This window comes from Aquila chrysaetos, chromosome 2 (genome assembly GCF_900496995.4).
Source record: "Aquila chrysaetos chrysaetos chromosome 2, bAquChr1.4, whole genome shotgun sequence".
Lineage (NCBI taxonomy): Eukaryota > Metazoa > Chordata > Aves > Accipitriformes > Accipitridae > Aquila > Aquila chrysaetos.
Genome location: NC_044005.1, coordinates 18,730,414 through 18,756,313, shown reverse-complemented (window position 1 = coordinate 18,756,313; position 25,900 = coordinate 18,730,414). Strand labels below are relative to the sequence as shown.

The window sequence follows — 25,900 nt, the reverse complement described above, 5'->3', positions numbered from 1 at the left end:
GGCAGACCCTGCCCAGGGCTCTGGCCGGCTCAGTCCTGCACCCCCTTCCCTGTGATGGGCTGGGGGCTACGCTGGTGCAGCTGATGGGAGAACGGGACCCTGGCAAAGCACAGCTGAAGGCACCGTCCTGAGAGCTGTACCGTGTGCTCAGCGCTGAGGGTCATCCCACGCATGTGCAGCCCCATCCATCCCCTCTGGGGCCCAGCACATGATGTTTTTGCAGTGAGACAGGCTTGACACCAAGCACAGGGCAGAGTTCAGGCACTGTGTGGCAGCCCCATTCATGTCCCCTGTAAATCCACCCAGAAGAGTGTGCCGTCAGTGTCAGCAATGTGTCCAGGGACTAAGCATGCTGAAATAGTTATTTAGTTACCTGCACCTTTATGTTTCCAGGATTTCCCATCTTCCCCTTGTCCCTAAATCTGTGGGCATCTATACAGTCCTCACCCAGTTAATATCCTCAGAGGTTTATACCCTTTTTCTTCCTAAGAACACATGGGGTTTGCAGGATCCTGTTTCCTGGTACTTCCAGTAGTGGACCCTGGATTAGCAGTTCTAAGAGTGATTAAAAGCAATCAGACTGGTAAGGCAAGCAGGTTTGAAAACTCACCTCTGGGGGAAGGGAAAAAGGTTAAATGTGATACTGAATCTATCCAAAAGATGTACAAATGCTTTGTAATTTTTTTAAAACAAGTTATTCAAAGACAAATTCTAATAAGAGGTTTGTGACATACAGAAATGACTACTTGCATCTGAAACACCATCTTCTTTTCCAGTCACAGTTGATAGCACTGAAGTACTTCACTATTCTTTAGTCCTTCAGTATACAACCTTCCTGTGTACACAGTCTTTTGCACCATCTTTCCTCTCTTACACCTGCAAGCAGGCAGTCTCAAGGCAAGGCGCAAAACAGAGAGTGGGCATGGCTATGGATAATCGTCATCCAGAGCTATAGACTGTAATGGTGATTTTAATCTGTGGAAGGTATTTAAAATCATATGTTTCTGGACTGGTTGTACTGCAAAGCATGATCAGACCTCTGTGTAGAACAGACTATGCCACATGAGCTTGCTGCATAGTAGTCATCTTCATCTCATGTCTCTTGTGCTCCCAGTGCACGTTGGATCCATGCTGTACATCTCAGTCTTATACCTTCCCACAGTCAGCAAGAGGGAGACAGAACTCACCTGGGGTCTTCACAACCTCACCTCAGGTATCCACAGCTATTTGCATTTAGAGGGCAGTGATCACTGAACAAGTCATAGACTCCTTTTCACAATCATTCATATGTGTTACTTGTACCTTCCTGCTCACACTGCACAAGCTGCACAGCATTAACAGTTTTCACTAGATTAGTGTCCTAAAATTGGCAAGAAAGAGGTTTCTGGTGAAGCTTCTGAGCTTGTCCCCTGGTTTGAAGCATCTCAAGCACAAAAAACAGGCAACCCTTTCTTCACACTGTTTTGTGCAGAGGTGTGAAAGCTTGTGTACCATTTCTTTTAACAAAAAGTAGGACTTCTACATACTGTTAGCAGCTGAAATTGTCTCAGAGCATTTTTTCATTCTTCTTTTCTTTCTTTTTTTTGGGGGGGACAGATTTCTGGGATTCCTCCTTAAACCACAGAAGAAGAGGAGAGGAGTTATCCCACCCTGCAAAAGACTCTGCTTTCAGCACTGTCCAGGCAGACAGTTTAAGATCTACCCAGTGTTTTGCAAGTAGCACAAACCACTGCTCATGTGAAATTGAGCTGTCAATAGGAAATGACAGGCTGTGGTTCGTGAATCCTATTTTTATAGAAGAGTGCAGTAATACTTTTCCTCCAGATGTACCTCCTCCTAAAAGCCATGCTGTGAGTCCTGATCTCCCCCCTGCCACAACACTCGCTGAAAGGAGGTCTCCCCGCCGCCCCCCTCCACCTCCACCTTCTCATGCTCTCATTCAGAAATCTTCTCTGAAGCTCCTGTGGGATCCCATGACTGCCTGTGAAAACGAGCCGCTTCTTCAGCCACTAGGAAAGAGCATCAAGGAAATGAAAATTGAGGGTGGTGACAATAAAGAAGAAGGGAAGCAGAGCTGCTCTGTCAATGAGCCCTCAGCAGTGAGCCCCAAGAAGGGCTCCCAGCCCTCTGTCCCGCCGCGGAGGCGGCTGTGCGAGAGGACCTCGGAGGAGAGCTCTGTGGGTAAGCCTGGAAGTTGTGAAACCCTGAAAGGGGAACGGACAGAAGAAAAACAAGACATAAGTACAGAGAGCAGAGATAAAAGGTCGCTGTGCAAAAAGGCCGTAGAAATGCCTGGGGAGGTTCCCGAAAGTGCTGTATCACAGTTTCAGGAGACAAAGCCCGAACCTGCAGAGAAGAAGGAGGACATGCCTGAGATACAAAGCAATGCCACTGAGAAAGAAAAGTCACCTCCTATCCCACCACCGAGAAGGAAGAGGCTTTCCCAGGTACCGACGATCCCCAGCTCCTGTCAGTTGAAGCAAACAGTGGCAGAGACGGCCATGGCCACGGCGCAGGCTTTGTGCAAGAGCAGCTCAGCTACAGTGGCAGGTGGTGCCACTTGCACACGCACCAAGACCGAACAAAGACATGGACGCAAATCCATCAGCTCAGCTGAACTGAAAGGTTCGCACTCCTCCCTGGAGGGCCCGGGAGGCAGCACCATGGCTCAGGCGTCGGTGTCCGAGCCAGACTCCTACTCCACCAGCAGCACAGAGGATGACCTGGAGATGCTGAGTAGTTCCTCCAGTAAAAAGACACGCTCCGTGATCTTGGGCAAGGCCAAGAACAGGCTGTCCTTTGTGAGTCTGTCCAATGTCTTCACAGTCTTTTTGTCTAGTGACAGGAAGCTGCAGAAGAAAATAGTGGAGCTGGCACAGGACAAGGATTCGTACTTTGGCAACCTGGTGCAGGACTACAGAGTGTACAGTTTAGAGATGATGGCAAAGCAGAGCTCCAGCACAGAGATGCTACAAGAAATCCGGATGATGATGACGCAGCTGAAGAGTTACTTAGTGCAGAGCACTGAGCTGAAATCTCTGATAGACCCAGCCTCCTACACCGAGGAACAGTTAGGTAGGTGACTGTGCTTTACTCATCCTCGGGCGGGATTTGGGAAGGTGAGAATGACATGCAGACACAGGTTCTGCTTTACAGAATTATAAACCATCTCCTAAAAGCTTAGGGGTGCAAATCGAAGTCTACTCAGTGGTTGCCAGCACTTGGAGGAGCAGCTCTAAAAACTGGGAGACCAATGAGGGGGAAAATCCCATTATGAATGTTTTAAAGGGAAGAGTTTAAGTAGAAGAGATGTATGTCTATGTGTGTGAGACATATATGTATGTATATATGCATATACAAATATGAGTGTGTGTGTGTGCGTGTCTATATATGTGTACGCATAGCACAGACACACAGAGCTGTGTTCACTGGAAACACAAAAGGCCAACTTCCCCCTGCACATTCGTGAGAGAATATACAAAGAGAAGTAGGATTTTTTATCCCATACAGCCAGAAAAAGTATGCATGCATGCACTCACATGCTTCTTTGGACTTAAAACTGTTTCTTGAGGACCTGAGAACCAATGCAGAGCTATTTATGAGATCCCTAAGTTGGCTTGAAGCAAGCTGGGAGCTGGAAGACCCCCAACACAGAAGTGACCAGGGATTCCAGGGAATCCTGCAGCTCCAGTATTAGGTGGGACCCAGCTAAGTGGTGAGCCAGGACCCAGAGGCACTCAGCTGTCAGTCTCAGCAGGCCCTGCTGACTTCTTTCTCACCCAGCAAAGGCTTCACACGATCCTGCAGTCTCCCCAGCAGAACAGTCCTGCTGCCAGCCCCTTGCTGTGGCTAGGAGAGGGGAGCTATGCTTTCACTGTTCATGCACCTCATGTAACACCTGCAATTTTTGTCCCAATAACCCCTTTCTTCAAGGCAGAGGGGGTGTCAGCACAGAGAATTCTGTCTTGAATCTTGATTAGGGTAGGTGGAGAGGAGGCAGAAAGAAGAAGCGTCCTTGTTCAGCTTGGTAGAGCTGCATGTGTGCAAGGTTCCCCGCACCTTCACACAGACATGCTTGGTTCGATAGATCTAGCCCCGTTCACTGATAGTTCCTCAACAGGATGATATGACCCAGTCAGCCTTCGGAGGGCTGTCTTCTCCTGTGGAGGACAGGGATTCCCACTGTGGAAGATTTCCCATTTGAATTTGTCCTGCTTCAGGCTGACTGATTCTCTGAATTCTTTAAAATAGTTGCATTTTGTATACATAAACATTACTGCCCTCTGCTTCATTCCTCACTGGCTGAGCAGATGAACGCTTTTGCCAGTGACCTTTTTGCCTCAGTGCAAGGGTGACAGGAGGATCCCTTGCAGTACCTCTAGCTCTGCCTCTGGTTTCTAGAAGTCATACAACAGACTTTCTCACAGTCTCTCATGCTTCCTTTTGTCTCCTGCTAAATATTAAGCAAGCGTTCAACCCACACAGACTATTTCCTCATCCACAGGTGGTGTAAGAGGTGACTTAAGTTATCAGTAAGTTAGTCATTTGAGCAGTAAGGGTGAGAAACTCCTAACCCGATGTTGGTGTCTGTCTCTGAGCTGGTGGCTACAGCCCCTTTTCAGTCACTGCAGAGAAAGGGCACTTTGAGGATGCAATTCATTTCATCCCAAAGTGAATATCTCAAACAGGTCAGAGGGAGACGTCAGAAGGGACATGAGATGAATCCCACCTGGGCAACTGTAAAGGCAGGGCTGTGAAAAGAAGCACAGTTAGGTGAGGTTCCACATCTCTTCCCAGAGTTGGCTTTCCTGCTGCCTGACAGTGCCATGCTGGTCAGCCAGGAGTCAGGCAAAGACAGCAGGGGCTGCTGGTAGCAGGAACTCTCCGACAGCTCCAGTGGCAGAGGCTGTGTATTGCTGTTCATCTCAAGCCTATCCAGGACTTCTCCAGGGTGTTGGTAATGACACATTTACTTTCTGGGATGTAATTTCTGTTCCTGCTCACAGCTATGCAGTAGTGCATGAATAACGGAGCACATGCTTTCTTAGGAGTTTTAATTGCACCTGTACTACCGTGTTGATTATTTATCATGGACTTTTGTGTTCTCCCTTCTCTATGCAGAATTGATTGCTGAGACGGCTTTGTACAAATGTGTCCTGAAACCTTTAAAAGAAGCCATTGATTCTTACTTAAAAGAAATCCACAACAAAGACGGATCTTTACAGCAGCTAAAAGAGAACCAACTTGTGATACAAAACACAACTACCACTGACCTAGGTGTCACGACCAGTGTGCCTGAAACTGTTGTGCTGGAAAAGATCCTTCACAAGTTTACAACCATGCACAAGGCCTACTCCCCAGAAAAGAAGATTGCCATCTTGCTAAAGTCCTGCAAACTAATCTATGACTCCATGTCTCAGGGAAACCCAGGTACAGCACTCCTACGAAATGGTATCCCTCACTGGTCCTTCTCCATGTATCAAAGGAACGGGGTTTATGATACAGTTGATGTGGTAATATTCAAATTGGAGGTAACAGTGTGTTTGGTATCAGCTGTCCACAGGTTGTGTTCAGAATGGGCTGGTTAGTGACTGTGAAGTTCTCTGCACTAATAACAGGTATAAGATGTTACCTGGTTAACTTTAAGCTCCATAACTCCAAAAACCAGATATCCATTAAGTGTGTATTTTATGGGTAATGTCCTTTTTGCACAGGTCTTCACACAGCTCTCCATAAATCCTCAGAGATCTGTCCCAGCTTGTAGCAGCTTAATGGTAAATTCTAAGAATGAGTCTTTGGGAAAAGTCTCTTGATTTGGCCTTTACCTAAACTGAGGAGGAGACGCAAAATGCTAGTACTGTTTGTTACTAATTCCTGATGCTCCAGTAAATTCCAAAAGCCACTACTACACTTCTTCAGTGTGAGGAAGTACGTGCTCTGACTATAAATATAACTTGGGCCTCAGGCCAACACTAAATGCACACATTAAGCCGTTGGCCTGCAGACAGGATGCATTTTTGCAGATAGACCAGGAAGCCCCTTCCTCCAGGAATCTGCCTTGCCAGTGTAAGAGTTTTCTTTGTATACTGGTGAGCTGATGACCAGCCATGCATAAATTTGGAGAGAAGCCAGATATTAATTTGCAACAACCTGAGGTTGTTCAAGAACTCACAATCTCCAAAGGTACTTTTAGCTGTTCTGCTTTATTTTGTACTGACAACAGCTTTGGAGTACTCATACAGGAATTGTTGTGTCCCTTCTGAGCCTCACCTCGGGGTCATCCCTTGGACAGTATGCAGCAAGGTTCAATGACCAGTCTGGACACATTAACAGCAGAGCAAGAAGCCACCCCAGGGCAGAGCCTAAGCTGCAGGGTGGATAGGACTTCTGACTGTCTTCACGTATGATAAGAAGATTTGGACACATACAGGGAAATTTGCTATAACTTTGTTAAAGCAGTTGTGTTAAGTTTGAGAGTAAATTTGGTATAGCTCAAATACTCGCATGCCTCATTAAAACCCACATAGGAGACACAGTCTCCTTCCGATGCTGGTGGTACATTATGTTATCTGTCACACCTCAGTTAGCTCAGGGCTTGAATTTCTCTGTTGCAGGAAATGCATTGTGTCATTTTATGCCAGGTAAATAATTAAAAAAAACCTTACATGTTTTAAACGATTGTCATTCATGAAATCAGAGAATTTCATTGTGGTTTGCTATGCTAACCAAAGCACTTCATTTCGGCCAGCTCAGCTGTTTTCTCACGTTGTGTAGTACTGCAAGTGGGGTGTAGGTCAGAAGCTGACTTCACCCCTGTGCGTCCAGTCCCCTCTCCAGTATATATGATCAGTGATGCATATCAAGGCCTGGTCAGAAAAAAACTGGCCTGGCATTATGGAAATATGCCCCAATGAATTCAGACCAGAAAAAGAGGTTAAGGGGAGGAGAATGCTATAGTCTAACTCCTGGAAGACAGTGGACTCGGAGAGAAATTAAGTGAAACGTCCTGTAGACCCACTTAGAAGTGAAATGTGTAGATCTTCTTCAACAGACTGAACTGACCTCAGATCATGTTGATTTTCCACCTGGCAAAGACAAACATTCGGAAAACAGAAACATTTTTCTGACAGGGAATTCCCAGCTGGTGGTGTGCAGAAGAGCACGCTGCGGGCTGCTCAGACCAGCTTTCAGCAGGTAGGACTTCGCCTCCTGCTCTCTGAGAGCTCTCTCGAGAGCAGTGGCCCAGGCCCCTTTTGCTTTCTGCCAGCCCCGAGGCAGCACAGTGCTCTTTGCACAGGAAGAGCAGAGGCCATGCTCAGCTTCCTGTGCAATAGTCTGTTCTTCTTTTAGCTCCTTTTACTCACTGCTGAATTAGTAAGTTCCCTCCTCTTCCAAGATCAGAGTAGGTGGAACACAAAACTAATCATTCCCTCTGCCGCAGGACCAAAGTCAGTCTACCTCTATCAGAAAAATTATCTGTTCGGTAACATGGGAACTATTTATGTTGTCTGGTTTAATTTGCAATTTGGTAGCTCAGGCCAGTTCTTTATCCACTTTAGGCTGACTGTAGGATAAGCTGACCTGAGAATATGGTTTCATATCTCAAAGAAAAGTGCAAATACTGCCAAATCAAGCACCGTTTTTTTTTCAGACCTCCATGAAAACACAAGTTTTTTAACATGTTGAGACCCATGTACAGCAGTCCAGGTTTGGCCAGGGTGTCCAGACAGGTACCAAGTTTTCTTTAACACTAGGGGTAGGCTTACTCAGGAACATCTGTGCCTGTGGTAGTGCCCATCTTTGCACTGCTGAAAGAGTCATGAAACTTTGAAGTCAGCCTTGACTGACTGCATGTATATTGGGCCATTTTAAGGAGGAGTTCTCTGGTTTGGTTGCAATTCATACTACATGACAAAATGTGTCTGAAAAATTGGTTGTGGTTGAACCCCCTGATACTTAGACAATTAACTGAATGGGTCAGACCCTCAGCTGGTTTAAACTAACGTTTCTTCCTCAAGTTGAAGGCCATCAACTTGTGGATCTGATTCATCACAAGGAATCAGGAAGATGAGTTCACAGGCTTTGTCAATATACCTTTCTCCCAACAGACCTCTGAGTACAACTACAAGATACAGATCTATGTTGAAGTAGGACTCATCTACAGCTACATCTAGCTGTAGGTGGCCACAGATGGGTGTCATGACTAGCTTCTCATTATAGACAACGGGGACTTAGTCGATGGTGTTCAGTTGATTCATCTGGCTACATGTAGGTGTCTGTTTTAGGGTGAAATGACTCATGACAAACTCCACTGATGATATTGATTAGTTCATCACTGGCTATAAAAGGAGTTTAGAGGTACTGGTTCAGATGTTCACAGGTACAGTGTAGGCAGTGGTATTAGTAAGTGAATTGTCCCCAAAGGGGCAATTATGATAGCATTGTGGTGTCTCACTGAGCTTTTCTGAATTCTGTGCAAACTTAAATAACAGCAACATATGCCTCCAAGAATGTAACCTATGATCAAAAAATATGTAACCTGCCTTCTAAAAATACTAGGAGTAGTTAGTAAGAATAACACGCATTAAAAGAAGAAAAGAAGTAGAGTTTGGAAACCCACCCAACTCCTCCCCTGCAAACTGGCTGGCATTATTTTTATCTGTGCACTAGAAAAGTAAGAGGCAGGACTCACAGGCAGCTGTAAGCTCCCAACTCTCTGACTGCTCCTACATTTGGAAGGCATGCCCCAATACCCACAGGGAGAGTTGGGCACATATGTCATTTATATAGAAGCACTATAATCTTATGTAGAAAAAACAGCTTATTATTTATCTTTCAGAAATACCTTTACTCAGACAAAATGTCAAAGGCATATTGTGTGGTAGGCATAGAATGAGAATCTCTGCTTTTCACTCTATCAAAAACACAAGTGACACCTGTGGAGTGATAAACAAGATGCAAATATGCAGTATGTGTGGTGTGTACTGGCAGTGGTGAGCCTGGAGCTCCCAGCCTTGTGCTACCTGGGAGCTCCTGCTCTGTGGAAGAGAACTGATGGAAAAGCAAAAATAGTGGAACAGTAGGCATTGGGTTATGAAGAAATACCGTGCAAGACAAACAGGCCAAGCTTGGTCAGCCCATGAGTGGGGAAAATCAGGCATGGAAAGGCTCTAAGCTTAAGTTGGAAGTTTGAAAGATGGGGAGACTGCTTTCAAAGGAGATTCAAGAAGAATGAACAGAGGAACAATTTTCTTACTGCAACATTTTTAACTTGTGGCCTCCCTAAGGTTATGAAGCTTCTTTTTTGATCTGCACAGGGAGCTAAAGTATATAGTTCAAAAACAGTGCTGTACTAGTGATGGAGTTGGCTAGGTGATTGGCCCTAAACCATCTGATTTAATAATTTCTATTGCATAGTTTTGCATGGCTAATGCATAGTGTGCTTTTGGAAGAAGAGGAAAGATAGGATATATATTCCATTGGAATCTTTCTCTTCCCTAGCTTTTAGGATGAAGTTTGTCATCCCCTATAGAACTGAGCAGCTGAATATTAGTTGCCTTGATGCACTCCTATATGGCTTTGCAGTTGACAAAGGCATGGACATGAAGCAGTGTGTCTTCAGTGGGATAGCCGAGCCTGGGAAAAGGAAATTGGCCTCAAATACTTCAGCAGCCGGAGTAGAACTAATGCTAGAAGTTCCTAAAACTAAGTCAGAGCAATCCCACCACACTGCTCACTTCTGAGAAGGAAAATAAAGCTATATGTAACAGTTTTGCTTTGTTATCTTTAGGATAAGATATTTGAGGATATTTGCATTTAGGTTACTATTAATGAAGGCTGATGGACTAGAGATTGTATCTTTTTTCTGGCTAGCACAATTGCTACATTTGAATTAAAGAGCCAGTTCAGATTTTTCTAGGGGAACAAATTCCTCTGATCTGTAAAACATATGTTTCTGAAATGGATTCATGCAGCCTGCATGTATTAACTCTCTTAATTCAACTATACCATAAATTAAACCTTGCTGAAGTAGTATGGGATGGACAAGAGACAGCAAAATGCTAGGGAGTTGAAGGATGGTCACAATCTTTTCTTATGATCCGGAACAAATCTCAGTTAACCTTTGTGTACCTCAGGTTTCCCAGCTATAAACTGAGGCTAAAATTCATATTTCCTGGAGAGCTGCTGCTAGACATCATTCCAGTGTTTGTAAAATATTAGAGCAAGATGCAGAGCATCATCACTGTCTGCTGGTTGTTAGAATATACATGGAGGGAAAAAAAGTCCATGAATGTGTTAAAATAGGCTGTAATTTCTTTATGGAGGCTTGGGCAGAATTCCAGTTGCTTTAAATCATGTATTTAATTAATACCCGTTCCATTCAAGCTCTGCATCCCAGCCAGGAGCTGACGTTGTATTTGCTTTGCTATAAACATAATAGGATGAGTTTGTGGCAGAAGAGAAGGCTTATTTTAAGCTTCTTACAGATATTTATGAAATAAATGTTTCCTGATCCTGCAGGGAAGAGGGGGAAATAAAGCAAGCAAGTCATATCTGGAGTAGGACAACACCACCTTAAACAAGCAAACTCAGTCCCAGTGTCACTGAGACCAGTGGCAGGATCAGAGCTAGATTTAACTCTTGTCAGCTGCAAACATACCCCCTCTGTGAGAGACCACAGATTGCACTAGACATGCAGGTCTGGGACCTTGGCTCTGGTCCAGATTAAAAGTGGAGCTGAGGAGGCAGCAGCCTGCAGAGAACATGCCTGCTGCAGCCCCCAGATGGACTCTGGTTAGTGCCCTGGTGCCTTTCATGGCACAGGGAGCATGTGGGTTGCAGGATGCTGAGCAGCACCAACCTCTCAGGTGTCTTGGTTCACAGGCACTGTTTCATGTATCTTTGTGCCTCCTGCTTCTGGTCATATTTGAGTTGCTGACAGCACCTATTATCCCCATGGATGGACTGAGATACAGGGTGTCTCGGGGCCGTACTTGGTCTGATGGCTGTACATGTCTGAGCTAGTCCCTGTGCTTGCTGTGACATCCAAGGCCAGGAGAACAAGGGGAGGTTCAGAGTCCTGCCCTCTCAGGTGCCTGTCCTTGGCTCCATGTGCAGTCAGTAGAGAGAAGCTGTTGTGATGCCTATAAGGAGTAGGCACAATATACCATGCCTGACCTGCCCTAGGCAACACTGGAAGTTTGTGGCAACACATGGAGTCAGAGAGAGATCCCTGATGATTAGCTTTGCTTTTCTCTTGTTGACACCTATAGCTGCTGCTGACTCCAGCTTTAGCTACAGATGTGGGTATCTATGAATCAGGCTTCATATTCCCACAAGTGGATTAAAATGATGTCTAGTAATTTATGCAGGTTACGAGCATACAGCATATGGAGAATGAGTACTCTTTCCATTATTGCAGTCAGACATCCATACTCTGAGTTTAGTAATCAAAAAGAAACTGTATATCAGATTTTTGTATTTAAGCCATATAAACAGCTGGGAGTCCAAAATATTTCTATGAAATCTTAAAGTTGACAAAGGTGTATAACAAGGGCTGGTAGGCAGAGTAGCTAAATCAGCTTATAGAAATGAGATAGACAGCAGTGAAAAGTAATTGACTTGGTGCCCGCTTGTATATACAACCACTTCTCAGCCAATAAAAAAGAAATAGAGATATTCTGTAGGAGTTCTTGAAAAGTGTCCTCTAACTTCCATTTCAGTTGGCGCTAGAAGTTGATGGCTGGGAACATGGAATTGTTCCAAGTTTCTGTTTCCACTCTGTATTGGTTGGTCAGTGCGTTGGCTGGTTGGTGATCTCTCTTGGTGACATTTTATATAAAAAAAAAACAGCATTTTTTTTCCAGTGGATAGGAATTCATGTTGTGAAGTAGCAATTTTCTTGGATGCCCTAGCAGACACAACATGGATTGGTCATGAAAATGAAGTGGTAGGGAAGAGAAAATTTTGCTGTTGGTGTTGCACTGGAAAACCCTTGGCCTTCAGGAAATCCCTTGGCTTTCAGGAAATCAGAAGCACCCAATCCATGCCACTGGTCAGTAACTACTACATCATAAACAAAAAGTTTTTAAAGAAGGGAAAAAAATGAACCTAGCAAGCTCTTTGGTACTTCATCTTCCTTTACACTAGTTTTATACAGAACTAACTCTGTTGGCATCTGATTTACTCAGGTCAAAAGGATAATAGGGCTTTTCTCTGTGCAGTTCTTCTAGTACATTTTCATATCTCAGTTGTGTCATCTTTTTATGCTAGACAATATTAAATAGCTCTAATACTAAGCTGCTTGTATTAAGGTAATATATATGACAGTAATTAATTGGACCCTTCACAGAGCTTATGTCTCTTCAGAGACATAAGCGAAGGCAACAACAGACAAACAAAATGTCCATCCAGATGTTAATGAAACAGTATGGTCCTTTTATAGTTTGGTTGAAGACCTAAGGCTGTGTCATTTAACTAAAGGCAGCCATAATAAAGCAAACAGAATTGAAAGCGTTAATCCAACTTTCATTAAATAAATTATCTATGTTGTGGTGTGTGCGGACTCTGTTAGAAACAGACTGAATTACAGCCCTCACAGTCTCTCATCCTCCAACACTTTGTTTTAACTGGATCAACTCTCTGTTCACTAGATATATTACTGGGTTTATTTTAAAGTCATCCTTTTTTTTTTTTTTAATCAGGGGCTAAGCTCATGTTTATTTGAGGCTTCAGAAGAGTATCTTTCTTTGCCAGTGGAGAATCTGCGTCAGCTATGAATGACAAAAAAAGGAAAGCTGACTCATGGCAAAGATTTGAAATAAGTCAGTGGGAACATTTGAGAAATAGGAATTTATGCCCTACCATGGACAGGCATGTGGCCTATGGGCCAAAAATGTCTAGGGCATAATTTCACTGAAGCTACATCAAGGGTAGCTTTGATTCTGTGAGGTGAGACAAATGGTTCTCAAGTGAGACAAACATGGCCCATGAAACGAACACATCCAAGTGCTCAGGTGAGGAAAACTGCCCTCCATCTGAAGGAGGACATTCAGAATGAAAGCAGTCTGGGCTTAGGCTAAGAGGAATGGTCAACCCTGAATGTTGGAAAGATAGGCCTGTTAAGCAACTTGTTATTATGGGTTGTCCATGATGAATTTATGACATGTTGGTAGAAAGTGAAAGCATCTTTCAAATAAGAAAAGTTATCCTTGTGTTCTTTGCCATTTATGCAGTGAAGCTTCAGTTTGGATTCTATTTTAAGTAGTAATTATTTATAATGATGACTGTTAACATGTACACTTTTTTGCCCTCAGAGATCCCAAAGAGCTTTTACAGATTATATATAAGATCACTTTGTTGACTTTGTTGATATGAATGTTTTAAGCACAGGAAATCTTGAGCCCATGAGGATCTGTTCCTGTAGCACCTGCTGCACACCAAGTCCAAAACCTCGTCTAAAAGTCCAGCATGAAAGGCTTTTGTTTTCTTAGCTAGACACCATGGCTGAAAAGATGCTTTCTCTTAGATCCTAGCTCTTGGGAGACTGTTTTAATTAGGAACATGTAGTGCTATGTTTTGCCTTCTGAAGGAACATAAACACAGAAGTCCTCAGTCCCAAACCCCACTATCTCAAATTCCATTTTTCTGCTCTTTAGTTCCAAACATAGAGCGAACCTAAGAGAATAAATACCCCTAATGCATGTAGACAACTTTGCTGCTAATATTGAAAAAGTGAATTGCAGTCTTGATGGCAGTGTCAAATCAGAGGGCCAAGCTGGCAGCCTTTGCAGTCTTCAAGGATTGTCCCTTGTCTGTGATCCATAAAGTTTAAGTTTCTTTTTCCAGTTAATAAAGAATGGCAGAAATGGAGCTCACTGAAAATTTTCAAGCTCATATTTTGGGCTTGAAGCAAATTTACTTACTTTTTAAGAGAACTAACTTTCCCCTTTTCAGCATTTTTTTTCTTTGCTGGTCCTTTCAAGCTTTAACTCTTCAAATAACATAAGCTAAAGTCTGCAAAGGACGTGCTGGGTGAGAAGCTGTCACTCTTGTGTGGGAACGTGTCTTTGTGGTGAGTTTATTGGGACCACTCTGTCTTTCTCTTTGCTTAGGGAAACCATACGGTGCAGATGACTTCCTCCCTGTGCTCATGTATGTGTTGGCCCGCAGCAACTTGACTGAAGTCCTTCTCAATGTGGAATATATGATGGAGCTCATGGACCCTGCTCTGCAGCTAGGGGAAGGTAGAGTACAGTGTTTGCTCCTGGGATATTCACTTTGGAAATCATTACTTATCTCTCTTCAATGTTTGTGAAAGTGGGGCAGCAAGGCTTTGGCTAGGCTTTGTGGATAAGCTTTGGCCAAGCTTTTCAAATCTGAGGCTCTAAAATTATTGTCAAACACTTTAACTGTTTTTAGCAGTGCAGTGCCCTTAGACACCAGCTAGAAAGGCAGGGACACAGAATAAATGAGAACTGAGTTGCTGGATTAGTAACCTAAACAGAGACATCTAGTGTTCCTTGGCCCAAAGGCTGAAAAGTTAAAAGGTCTTTACCTAAAATTAAACTGCTGCTGCAATCCATTGTGTGGGCACTTTTATTTATTCCAATGAGAAAGGAGGATATTTCTTAAACTGCATTTTATGCCTGTGGCCATACATCATTCTCATGTTCACTCTACTCCTAAATTTGAGTGACCCCTTTGACAATGTTCTCTGGCTGAGTATCATAGCAAGGCAGAGAAAGGAAAGTCGGGTTAGAGAGGAATACTGGGTTTGGGTGTGAATGAAGACCTCTGCTATTAGAGGGATAAACAACCCAGGGAACTGTGGGCCTTTAGTTTCTTAAATATAGCTTGAGAAGCAAATGCTAGTAACAGTGACAGGGTTATGCATTCTGAATTAGGAACAGAGATCATTTTTCACCAAGTAGTCACTAAACCAATAAAATGGGGTTTATTTTAGACTTTGTTTTGGTAAGTACTGAGGTTCTAGGAAGGAGTCCTGGATGAACAACAGCAGACTAATTTTATTTATATTAAATGGAGGTGTAAGTCTGTAACTAAGAGCATGTCATCCCAGCACAGTGCAGAGGTTTGCAAAAGTAAGTACTAACAGAATGAGCAGTATCAACACAATCATATTAGTGAGGGCTTTTTGCACAAGCTAATTTTTCTGCTGAAAAGAATTGTTAGCAGAAAAAAATGTTAGCCTAAGCACAGCATTTTGCTGACATAACTAAGCTGGTTTTGGTGACTACGCTGCCCACAGGTTCTTAATTTCAAAAGGGCACACCACCAGGCTGGTTACTAAAGTCAGCAGGATTGGGGAGCTCAGGCTATCGAAGGCAAAACTGGCTGGAAATTCTCTTAAGTCAAAGATGCAAAGACTGTGTGAAATGTGTACTCCAGTCAAAGGGAAAAAATTTTGCAAGGGAGTTCCAGATCAAACTGGCTAAATAACCATATCAGAAAGGAGACCGGGAGTAACTCCAGATACAAGGAACAGAAAAAAAAAGAACGTGTCAGTGAAGACAGGTCTGAGATTGTGAAGCACAGGGCTAAAATGGGAACTGGCAAAAGTCAATTTGAGTTAGGCCTTTCAAAGTTGAACGGCAAAAGGTAATTCAGGCACAGAAATAAAAGAAAAAAAAAAGGAAAGCAGAAGTGAGAAAACTGAAATTTCATCAGGTCAATGCACAAAATCATTTAAATCTGGCCTCCAAATTAAAAATTTACTTTGAATGAATTTTATAACAACAGTGATGTTGACTACTGGGGCAAAGGCAAGGACAGATGATGGGGAATGACTGTGTGGAAATGAAGATACCATAAAGTGGAAGAAAAATTAATTCTTAATGAAGATGTAATGAATTCCTGTTGTGGGGGACTGGGAGATCTTCCTCCCTGGATTCTGAGGAAGGGATACACCAGGTCGCAGGTCCCATCACTGGCACCCCTGACTCTGCCAGAGCAGGAGAAATACTGAATGACAGACAAGGGAGGGTAGCAACTATACTTAATATGGGAAAACTGGCACTTGAAGGCTTGTTAGCCTGTTCTCAGCCGCACTTTGTGGGAGACAGTAAAGAAAAAGAGAGTATTTTTGGTGTGTGCAGACCTGCGTAGCTATGAGACATTCCTCATCGGATCCACCCAAGTACAGAAAGTCAAATGGCAATGTCTTGGTCCCTCCTCTGCTACACCAAACTTTAATGGTGCTCTAAAAATACCGCTCTTAAATAAAATGCTGTCTTAGCCACTGCTTACGCAACCAGCTGCAATGGCTGTGGAGCTCATCGGGCCCGAGGAAGGGCTACGAAACCGCAGGCAGGCTGGTGCGAGGTTTGGCTGATGTGGAAGTGCCATCTAGAGGCAACTGCAATTATTATGAAACTTATTAAAAACGGGGAGCTCCGCCCAGCTGAGGGGCGATTTTTATTTCTCCGTTTTCCTGGCACCCGGGGCGAGGGGAGCAGGATGAGGGATCACGCTGGGGCCTGGGCGGCGGACCTCTCCCGGCACGGGGCCTTGCAGGCGAGGCGGGCACTGCCGGCCCCCGCCGCGGCCTGGCCCCTCGCCCGCTTCACGCCAGGCAGGCTCTCGCCTGGAGGCCCCGGGGCCGCGTCCTCGTCCCCGCTGCCTCTGGGACGCTGTGCTGCGGCTGGAGCAGCTCCGCAGGCTGGCTCCTTCCCTCCCTTCGGAGGAGACTCTGGCCGGAGCCTCTGGCTCATCAGCGGAGCTGAGCCGGCGGGGGGGGGGCAGCTGGGAAAACGAGCCGTTTTAATTAACCTGGCGCTGGGGCCGTGCCCTGACATGGGGGCTGCCCCACAACCAAAGCAGCAGCTTCCTCATAGTCAGCTCTGTCCTCTTATCATCTCTGTTGGTGAAGCCTGTTCTTATGATGGCCCAGCTGCTTCCCTGGCTGCCGCAGCTCGTTATTTATTACCTGCTGCGGCCAACGCTACAGCAGTCGGGGAGTTCCTGAGGGAAAAGGACTGGCTGCAGGCTTTCATTGCTCTATCCCCTGTTTCTCTGCTTTACCAAGTTTTATCCCGCAACTCCAAACAGTCCAGGAATTACTCTCAGCCAAATGCCTGGGCTCCCTGTCTAGTTGATAGAGATGGAGGGAGGAGAGGGTGACTTGTCCATGCAGGTCTGAGACAGCCTTCAACGGTGCTGAGCCCACAGGAGACCCAGGCTCTAAATGTCAATCGTATCCTGGGCTGCATCAAAAGAAGCGTGGCCAGCAGGTCAAAGAAAGTGGTTCTGCCCCTCTGCTCTGCTCTGGTGAGACCCCACCTGGAGTACTGCATCCAGCTCTGGAGTCCTCAGCACAGGAAAGACGTGGACCTGTTGGAGCAGGTCCAGAGGAGGGACACAAAAATGATCAGAGAGATGGAACACCTTATCTATCAGGAAAGCCTGAGAGAGTTGGGGTTGTTCAGCCTGGAGAAGAGAAGGCTCCGGGGAGACCTTATTGTGGCCTTCCAATATATAAAGACAGAGAAAGGTTTTTTTACCAAGACCTGTAGTGACAGGACAAGGGGCAACAGTTTTAAACTGAAAGAGGGTAGATTTGGATTGGATATAAGAATGGTTTGGATTTGTTTGTGAAAACAGTTTTTATAGTAGTTTGTCTTCAAACCTAGGAGTGTTTACTCCTAGAGCATCTACAACCTCAGTGGTCTGGGCAGTGACATTGCTGTGAAGCAGAAGGGGGTTGGAGGACACTGTGGTCATTAGCTCTCATTTCTCTTGGGTTGACTTCAGACACCCCTGCACTCCCTGCAGCGAGGCACAGACAGTGCAAGTGTTAGACACCGGCCATTTGCATGGGCACAAGCAGGCAGGATGGAAGTGGAAATGAATGGTCTGTGCAGGTGTGATGTTCATACAAGACCTTCTCCTTTCACAGGCTCTTATTATTTAACCACCACCTATGGGGCCCTGGAGCACATCAAGAACTACGACAAAATCACCGTCACGCGGCAGCTGAGCATGGAGGTGCAGGACTCCATTCACCGCTGGGAGCGACGGAGGACGCTGAACAAGGCCCGGGCTTCCCGTTCATCAGTGCAGGTAGCTGGCATTACTTTCTAGGGAAAAAGCCTAGAAGATGAGCATGCTCTCTCCGTACTCACTAATTTTTAATATGATAACTGTTTTAAAACAAAATTAACCCAAATCACTATTAAAAAACGAGAGTACATACGGTGCAAAATTTCCAAATCTTAAAAAAACACACCTCATTTGAAATAGATATTACTTAAAAAATGCATTTTGAAGTCTTGAAGTACCCTCATAATGATATAATTTTAAATATGACTGCAGAGTGATTTTGTTGTTCATTCTCGAAGGAGGCATGTTAGGAGCCTTCGCATGTGGAGAGCTGTGGCGGGGAGGCAGGGACCCCCTCTGCTCCATGTCCTTAGGGCCTGGGGAAGTCCTGGGCTAAGCTGAGGAGATGAAGCAGGCTACACAGTGGTGGTTCCTACGTGGCATAAAGCGGTAGGAGGACCTGAGATATCCCAAAGGCCTGTCAGACAAGCATCTTCCAGAGCCTGGCTTCTCCTGTCCGGCAGCAGGGCAGACCCAACGACGGCTGGCTAGCTTTGAAGCCCATGCTGTGTATGGGCCGGCGAAGACCTCCCCATGCACCAGTGGGAGAGGGTCGCAAGAGGGATGGGTGGTCTGGGCCTCCTGCCATGGTGAGGCTGGGTGCAGGAACCAGGCAGGCAGGATGCCCTGCAAGCCCCATGTCCTGTGATCAAATTGTCATCCACAGGGAGGCAGCAAAGGCCACGTCTCTGTAAAGCCTTCACCGTGCAAAACTGAAAATTGAATGCCGAGGGGAAAGCCAGGGGAAGGTCTCCTGAGGGGTCGAACACAGTCCATATAGCCCTCTGAAAGCATGGGGTTTAATATGCTTCCCATATTGCAGTCAAAACAGTCCCTGATGATCTCAGAACGTGTGAATGGTGGCTGAGACACATCAAATACCCATCCAGCCACAAGTGCTGCTCTGGCAGTAGCTCATAGCGAGTACCTAGCATGGAGCATAACAGCTGGGCAAGCAAATGCCACATTTCCCCAGGAGATTCCCACTGCCTCCGGCAGCGTAAGGGCCATTTTCCATTCCTTTGAATGAGGGATACTATCAGAGACATGAGCCCATCCTGGTGGAGGTAAACAGCTTGCTTTGGTGTTAAGTGTGCCCCTGCACACCCATCTGGCCGCCTTGCTCATCTGCACTGATACTCCATAAATGCAGTTTGGAAACCCATAGCACGATTATTTGGCAAATCTTACTTCTGCTGGGGAAACTGAGTATTTTCTCACCAAAAAGGCTGGGAATTTTTTTTAAATTCAAAGGCACAAATTAAACACGCAGGTTCCCACTATGGCCAAAGGTTCTCTAGATTCTGTTCCTCATGAGTTTGGCAAGAGGAAAGTCATCCCAACAGTTGTTACTGCCTGAAACAGGATACAAGTAAACCAGCCTTCTCAGCATAACTTATTCTGCTGTTTCTTTACTGATGGAAGAAAGTTTGGAGGACACGCTCTCAAGGTGCTGTTTGGGTGATGGTGGAGTTACAAGGGTCACCACACTGCCAGCCCTTTCCTTTTTCTGTGAGACAGGGGGTTTTCAGGCCAGATGTCTGAGGTTTTTGGTCGTTATTCTGGTCTGTTACTTCTTTGCATCCTATTTCTTCAGGAGCTGTAGAAAGGTGGGAGAAGGAACTGTTGCAGAGTGCTCACTAAGGATATTCACCAAAATCAGACAAAAGCTTTCACTTATGTGTCTTTACAGGGCTAATTAATTTGTTAAGTGTTTGTTAAAGTATTTGCTGATTCAGAACTTGTTTGTCAGAGGGGAGAAAGGAGAGGATACCTACGGCATTGGAGAATGATTGGAGGATATTTGAGAGTGTTTAGGAGCTCTAGGCAGCTACAGCTTTGGGGCTGAATTCTGCCTCCTTTGGTCCTAAGTCACTGTGTTAACTGCAAGATCTATCCTCATGTTTCTCTTCAGGATTTCATCTCTATCTCCTTTCTGGAAATTGGTGCTCAGTCAAGGACACTTGCTTCCCAGAACAGCACCACGGCTGAGCAGCTGAGCCAGCAGTGTGCTGAAAAGTTTGAAGTCTCCCATCCCAAGGACTATGGACTCTTTGTTTATGTTGATGACCAGTGGCTGCAGCTGGACAAAGATGCCCTTCCTCACCATATCAAAGGCTCCCTGCTGAAGAGTGAAACTAAGAAAGATTTCCATTTTATTTATAAACCAATAGACCATAAAACCCCACCAGTTCCAATTGTCAAAGAGTCAGACTTTCTCTAAGGGCCGTGCTGCTCTTCTGTTGTGTTTGGTGTCATCCTGGAAGGGCTGGATAGTTTATCTCATGAGATCCTCTGGTATCTGCAGACCACAGAAGGTCTCTGAAGCATGGCCTTCAGCACGGGGCAGATGTGCTAATTGTAGATGCTGTCTGAATACAGGGCATTTCTCAGCAGAGTTCATTTGCAGAAATAAAAGGAGCATTCAGGAGAACATTCATCCTCTGGAACACTTGAAGTATCAAACCTCAGAACCTCCCACTGGCAACCAGCTGATGTCGCAGAATGTAAATGGACAGTGGAGAAAATCCAGAGATCTTGTGGAAAAGTGGACATTTACTCCATAATAAATTATGGCACACCTCTGTGCACAAGGCCTGTGAAAGGTCTGCACAAACCTCAATCTGTTTGGAGGTAAGATTGTGTTTATGCCTTACAGTATCTGTTCACCCAGTTTGAATAAACTGAGTCTTGTCTGATGTATTCAGTGGAACAGGGTTGCCACCTCTAGCAGAACTCCCTCTCTGTCTTGCTGTCTACAACACATCATTGCCTTTGAAATCCACATAATTACAGACCATGCAAGATGATCCTGTACATTCATTAAGAATAGATTTTCTGCCATCTATTTGTCACTGAAATCAGGTAGCATAGGCATTTTCATCAATGTATTTTTCTTAAAGATTGAAAGTCTTCACCATCAGTTTTACATGTACAGCAGTTTTAATCACATTGGTTGTATGATAGTGTCTGGTTAACTGTATATTTATTTCTGTGTGTGATATGGTGCATTTATTTTAAAATAAGCATTTGTAAAGAACTTAATAATTTGCCCATCGTAGCAAACCAGATTAAAATTTGAAAGGCAAAAGGAGCTAGAATTAAATACCTGTCCCTTTTTACCCAGATGTTACTTTCGCTAGTGTTTTCATATCTACAAGTCCCACCAGGTTATTACTTTAATAAATTCAGGCTGTTGCAGACAGAACTTGCTAATTCTCCTCTCTACCTGTGCTTTCAGTCATTTAGTTATTGCAGACTTAAATTTCCCTGCAAACCTAAATTCCCACAGAGTAAATTGAACCAATGCAAAAACACATTTCATGAAATTTGAAACCGGTTTTCCAGGACTGGAAAATGGAAGTGGGAGCCTTAATTGCCAGACAGATTGATGTCTTCTGGGTGCCTTCATTCGGGCAAGATTCCCGCTACAAACACAAGAGACTGGATTATCTGCATGTAGGAGGCAAGCAACCTCTACTGCAGTGACACAAACTTGGGATTGGGCCTAGCAAAGCTCTGATTAGAAAGAAAGGGTGTTTTCCTGTAAGTTTTGCTCAAAGCTGCTATTGTTCCCTCCCATTAACATTCAAAAAAGAATTGGGGCATGTCGGGCGAAGTTGCCCAAGGTCCCTGCCTTACTCTGAACCTCCAAAGGTAAAATGGTTTCACATGTAGCGGGTCACTCAGTCTCTGGGGCTTGAAATATCCACATCTAAACGCCCCAGCTGTAGCATGCACCGGCCAAATCTGCATGCAGATAGCAAACCAGTGCTGTGGATCTGCCAGCTTGGGCTGCGTGCGTGTTTTGTCAGGAATGGATAACAACCAAGAATGAGGAACAGTGAATAACAGCAATCTTGGTTTCGAGGACATCATGTGCACAGCTTGCAGTGTGTGACACTGGCACTGAGCTGACTCCAAATTCGTGGTTATTTCTGCTCATGTGCAGCTGTCGGCACCTCTGCCTTGCCTCTGGGCAGCACAACCCCTCCCTCGAGCTGCCATTAACCTCTTGCAGGGCAGCCAGTGCTGCTCTCAGGGTGGCACTCGGGATGCCATGACCAAACCTGAGATACAGGTTTCCAGTACCGATCTGACAGAGGAGATGCTGATCTCAGGGCCCTGAGGGCACTCACAGGTGTTGCTGCCTCCAGTGCCTCCCCAGGGCTACCCCACCCGGCCCACAGCCTAGGACCCCATTTCAGCCTCCCAGGGCTGTCAGCCCCTGCCCCAGTGATGCTGCAGCAGGGCTGGTCTCCAGCTCCCACGGCTATGCCCAGGCCCAGCCTCAGCCTGTCCCCATCCCCAGGGAGGTGCCCGATGCCCAGGACTGGGGCTGCCGCTGGTGCTCCCCACTGTCCCACTCCTGGCTGTAGCAGTGGGACGGGCTCCCGGGGAGCCCCATGGCCTCAGGAGCTGCTGGCCTCTCTGCCCCAACAGCAGCTTCCCCGCATCCATCCTGCAGGCTGCAGCAAGGACATCAGCTCTTGGCCTTCTCCCACGCTGCCCTGGACATCGCGTGCCGATGGCTCGGCGGCAGGCTCTCACCCAGGGGCTGGGTACAGGGTTGTTAGAGGCTGAATTGTTATCTCGAACCATTTGCCTCAAAGATTGTGAGGTATGAGGGACTGGGCTGTCATCAAGGAACTGTGAACTGCTCATCCAGAGCCCTTTGTCTCCAAGATGGCCGGTTTAAGCGGGACACTCCTCTGTCCATAAGGACGATTACCAGGCCATTGAGGCATTCAGGGGAGGAAACTGGGCTGGAGCTGATAAGATATTGGTTTCTGGTATCGATCACGCGAAGGTCGTGTGTGATGAATGAAACCTGCAGCGCATGACATCATCGAAATATGCCCTATAAAGAACCCCTAGAAACAAGCGGTGGGGAGGCCTTTTCTTCCTCACCAAAGAATTGAAGATTGAGGACCAACGGGACGCCGCTGGATCCGTGCTGGTGACCATCCTTGCAACTCCCACCACCGACTGCTGGCCTGAGGACCAACGGGACGCCGCTGGATCCGTGCTGGTGACCATCCTTGCAACTCCCACCACCGACTGCTTGCCTGAGGGCCGACGGGACGCCGCTGGATCCATGGTGGTGACTATCCTTGCAACTCTATCCCGACTGCTTGCTTAATTTCTACCTTTTCTTCCATTCTATCCTATCGCTACCATTTTCCACTTTTGATACTTTTGATAATAAAACCTCTTTTGACTATACGGCATTTGACCTCGTTTGTGTCTTAATCTCGCTCTTGGGATCATATCGAAACCTTCCCCGACATTGGATCGGGACATTTAAATTGGCGTCACGGACAGGATCCCTTGAGACGAGAGTGCCGTACTGTTTCCCTGCTTTAATACGCGAGACCTCTCAGGAACGTAAGGGGGGCAGGCTTGTGGTGTTTGAAACTTTACGTGCTGCCTTCCTGAGACGACTGCTTCCCCGCTTTTTATAAGGTGTTTGAAACTTTACGTGCTACCTTCCTGAGACGACTGCTTCCCCACTTTAATACGTGAGACCTCTCAGGAACGTAAGGGGGGCAGGCTTGTGGTGTTTGAAACTTTACGTGCTACCTTCCTGAGACGACTGCTTCCCCGCTTTGTATAAGATGGGTGATAGCAAAATTGCCCGTTTGGGGAAAGAAGCTTTGTTTGATTTTTTAGAAAAACATAAAGCGCGACCCTCTGTGCTTGGGATAGACTGGGCTCAGGGAAATTGGTATAATCTGCAGAGCGTTGTTGATCGGATGGTCGCTTTACAGAAAGATGCTAGAGTGCGGTCAGGGAAAGGAAAAGCAATTGCGTGTGCCGTTCTCGGAGCCAGTCTGGCCGCAGCAGTGGAGGATAGGGATTGCCACCTCACTGCAGAATCTCAAATTATTGAATCCCTCCAAAATCTTGTTCAGTCCCTTATGGGACAAGTGGCGGGATTAAAAGCACAACTTGAAGCAGAAAAGAACCAAGTGAAACATTTGCAAATTGCTCTTAAGGAGCAGCTCCTTGCAGGTACTGTCCGTGAGGAAATTCCTCCAAGATCAGAAATTGGCTACCCCTTTAAGGACCTGCAAGCAGCAAAAGAGAGAGTGGAGAAGTTAGAGCTGCCTTCATTGCGACCTTTAGTCAAAACTGAATATACTTATGATGATGAGCAAGACCAGTTCCCCCAAGTTACAACTAAAGAGGTCCCCTATACTGCCACTGAGTTGGCAAAACTAAAAAAGGAATTTGGCCGAACCCCTAAGGAGTCAGAAACGGAGTATGTGTGGAGAGTATCATTGTCGGGGGGGGACCAGATTCTGTTAAGTGAAAAGGAGGCGGAAGGGTATTGGGGACCGGGAGTGTTTTTAACTACTGGGAATCACCGTGCCCCCTGGTCTTTAACCCAACGGGCAGCCTATTGGGCGGGGGGTTTGAACCCCTTGGAGAGGGGAGATCCCCTCGCGATTACGGGGACTGTTGATCAATTAGTGGAGAGTGTGCAAAAGGCAGCTTGTCTGCAGATGATGTATGATCGAAAATTGGAGCCTAGGCAGGAGTCCCCAATGATGATGTTGGTGGATCCTGAGCGAATGACTCCCCTTATACGGGGACTCCCTGATTCCCTGAAACCAATTGGTATACAATTACAAGGAAAGATACAGGCGATGCCCCAGGGCGAGAGTGTTGGGGCTGCTTCAGGAGGATTCACGCCTGATCAGCACCGCCGCCCCCCAGATAAGAAAATTTGGACTTGGGGAGAAGTGGCCCAGGAATTAATTAATTACGGGCGCAAATATGGTCCTGTTAACCCTCCAGCCACCAAAACAGACTCCAGGGGCTTGAGGCGGACTGAAGTAAAAATAGTTCCGTGCCCTGGGAGTGATAAGAGAACACCCCTTGCTAAACCGCCGGGGGGGAGAGATATCCCGAACAAACGTAATATACTGTGGGCGCGGGGATACCAGAAGGGGATCCCGCGTAGCTTAATGGACGGGATGCCAACAGACAAATTGGAAAAATTGGTAACAGCGTGGCCTGATAAACCAGTAAACAGAAAAGTGGATTTTGAGAATACTACCCTGAGCACACCTTCCCTGATTGATTTATCAGAAACAAATGCCACCCAAGAGCCGGTGGGAAACTAGATCCTTCGCCTTCCAGTGGTGAGCGGGGGGGCGAAGGTTGGATGTATATTAGACAGCTCACTGAAAACGGCCAGGGTGATTTACTAATTACAGGCATTGTGGGACCAAGACAAGTCCCAGTCACCTTTTTGGTAGATACCGGAGCTCAGATTTCAGCTATTAAAACTAAAGATGCTGCTAATTGCGGAATTACACCCTCCAAACAGCGGCTTTTTGTGGCAGATGCATTCGGCATTGTTCAGCCACAGGCATTAGCAATGGTCAGCCTGCGTTTGCCAGGAGAAGATAATGCCACTACAGTGACAATGGTTGTGGGGGAGTTTCCACTTAACCTTTTAGGACTCGATGTTTTAAAAGGAAAAACCTGGATTGATAACCAAAGCAGACAGTGGTCGTTTGGCTCTCCCACAATAGATATTCGGCTGTTAAAAGCCGCGCCGCTGCTTCCCCCTTCAAAGCTTACAAATGTTAAGCCCTACCCAATACCCTTGGGGGCCAGAGAGGGAATAGCGCCTGTGTTAGAGGACTTAAAGGGACAGGGTATTGTGATTCCAACCCATTCTCCTTTTAACTCCCCGGTGTGGCCAGTGCGAAAACCTAACGGCAAGTGGAGATTAACTGTAGATTATCGCAGACTTAATGCAAAT

The 25,900-nt window shown here is 45.8% G+C and overlaps 2 protein-coding genes across 8 annotated transcripts in view; both read left to right on the top strand.

Annotated features, from left to right (window-relative positions):
- Positions 1 to 21,214, top strand: part of RIN3 (Ras and Rab interactor 3) — a 69,971-nt gene extending 48,757 nt beyond the window's left edge. For 4 of the 7 annotated variants that reach the window (XM_041119989.1, XM_041119992.1, XM_041119996.1 and 1 more), the window contains 6 exons: positions 1,115 to 1,213; positions 1,597 to 3,075; positions 5,122 to 5,430; positions 14,115 to 14,246; positions 17,918 to 18,081; positions 20,036 to 21,214. In XM_041119989.1, coding sequence (XP_040975923.1) covers positions 1,115 to 1,213; positions 1,597 to 3,075; positions 5,122 to 5,430; positions 14,115 to 14,246; positions 17,918 to 18,081; positions 20,036 to 20,344 — 2,492 coding nt within the window. In that variant the 3' untranslated portion in view covers positions 20,345 to 21,214. Of the gene's footprint in view, positions 1 to 1,114; positions 1,214 to 1,596; positions 3,076 to 5,121; positions 5,431 to 11,723; positions 12,056 to 14,114; positions 14,247 to 17,917; positions 18,082 to 20,035 lie in introns of those variants that run through there. The other 3 variants (XR_005931380.1, XR_005931381.1, XM_030005361.2) reach the window with 3 other exon arrangements.
- A 2,524-nt stretch (positions 21,215 to 23,738) lies between these two features.
- On the top strand, positions 23,739 to 25,253 carry LOC115337249. Its single transcript, XM_030005384.2, has one exon. It carries the CDS (start codon positions 23,739 to 23,741, stop codon positions 25,251 to 25,253), a length of 1,515 nt encoding a protein of 504 aa, XP_029861244.1.
- Positions 25,254 to 25,900: the final 647 nt, after the last annotated feature.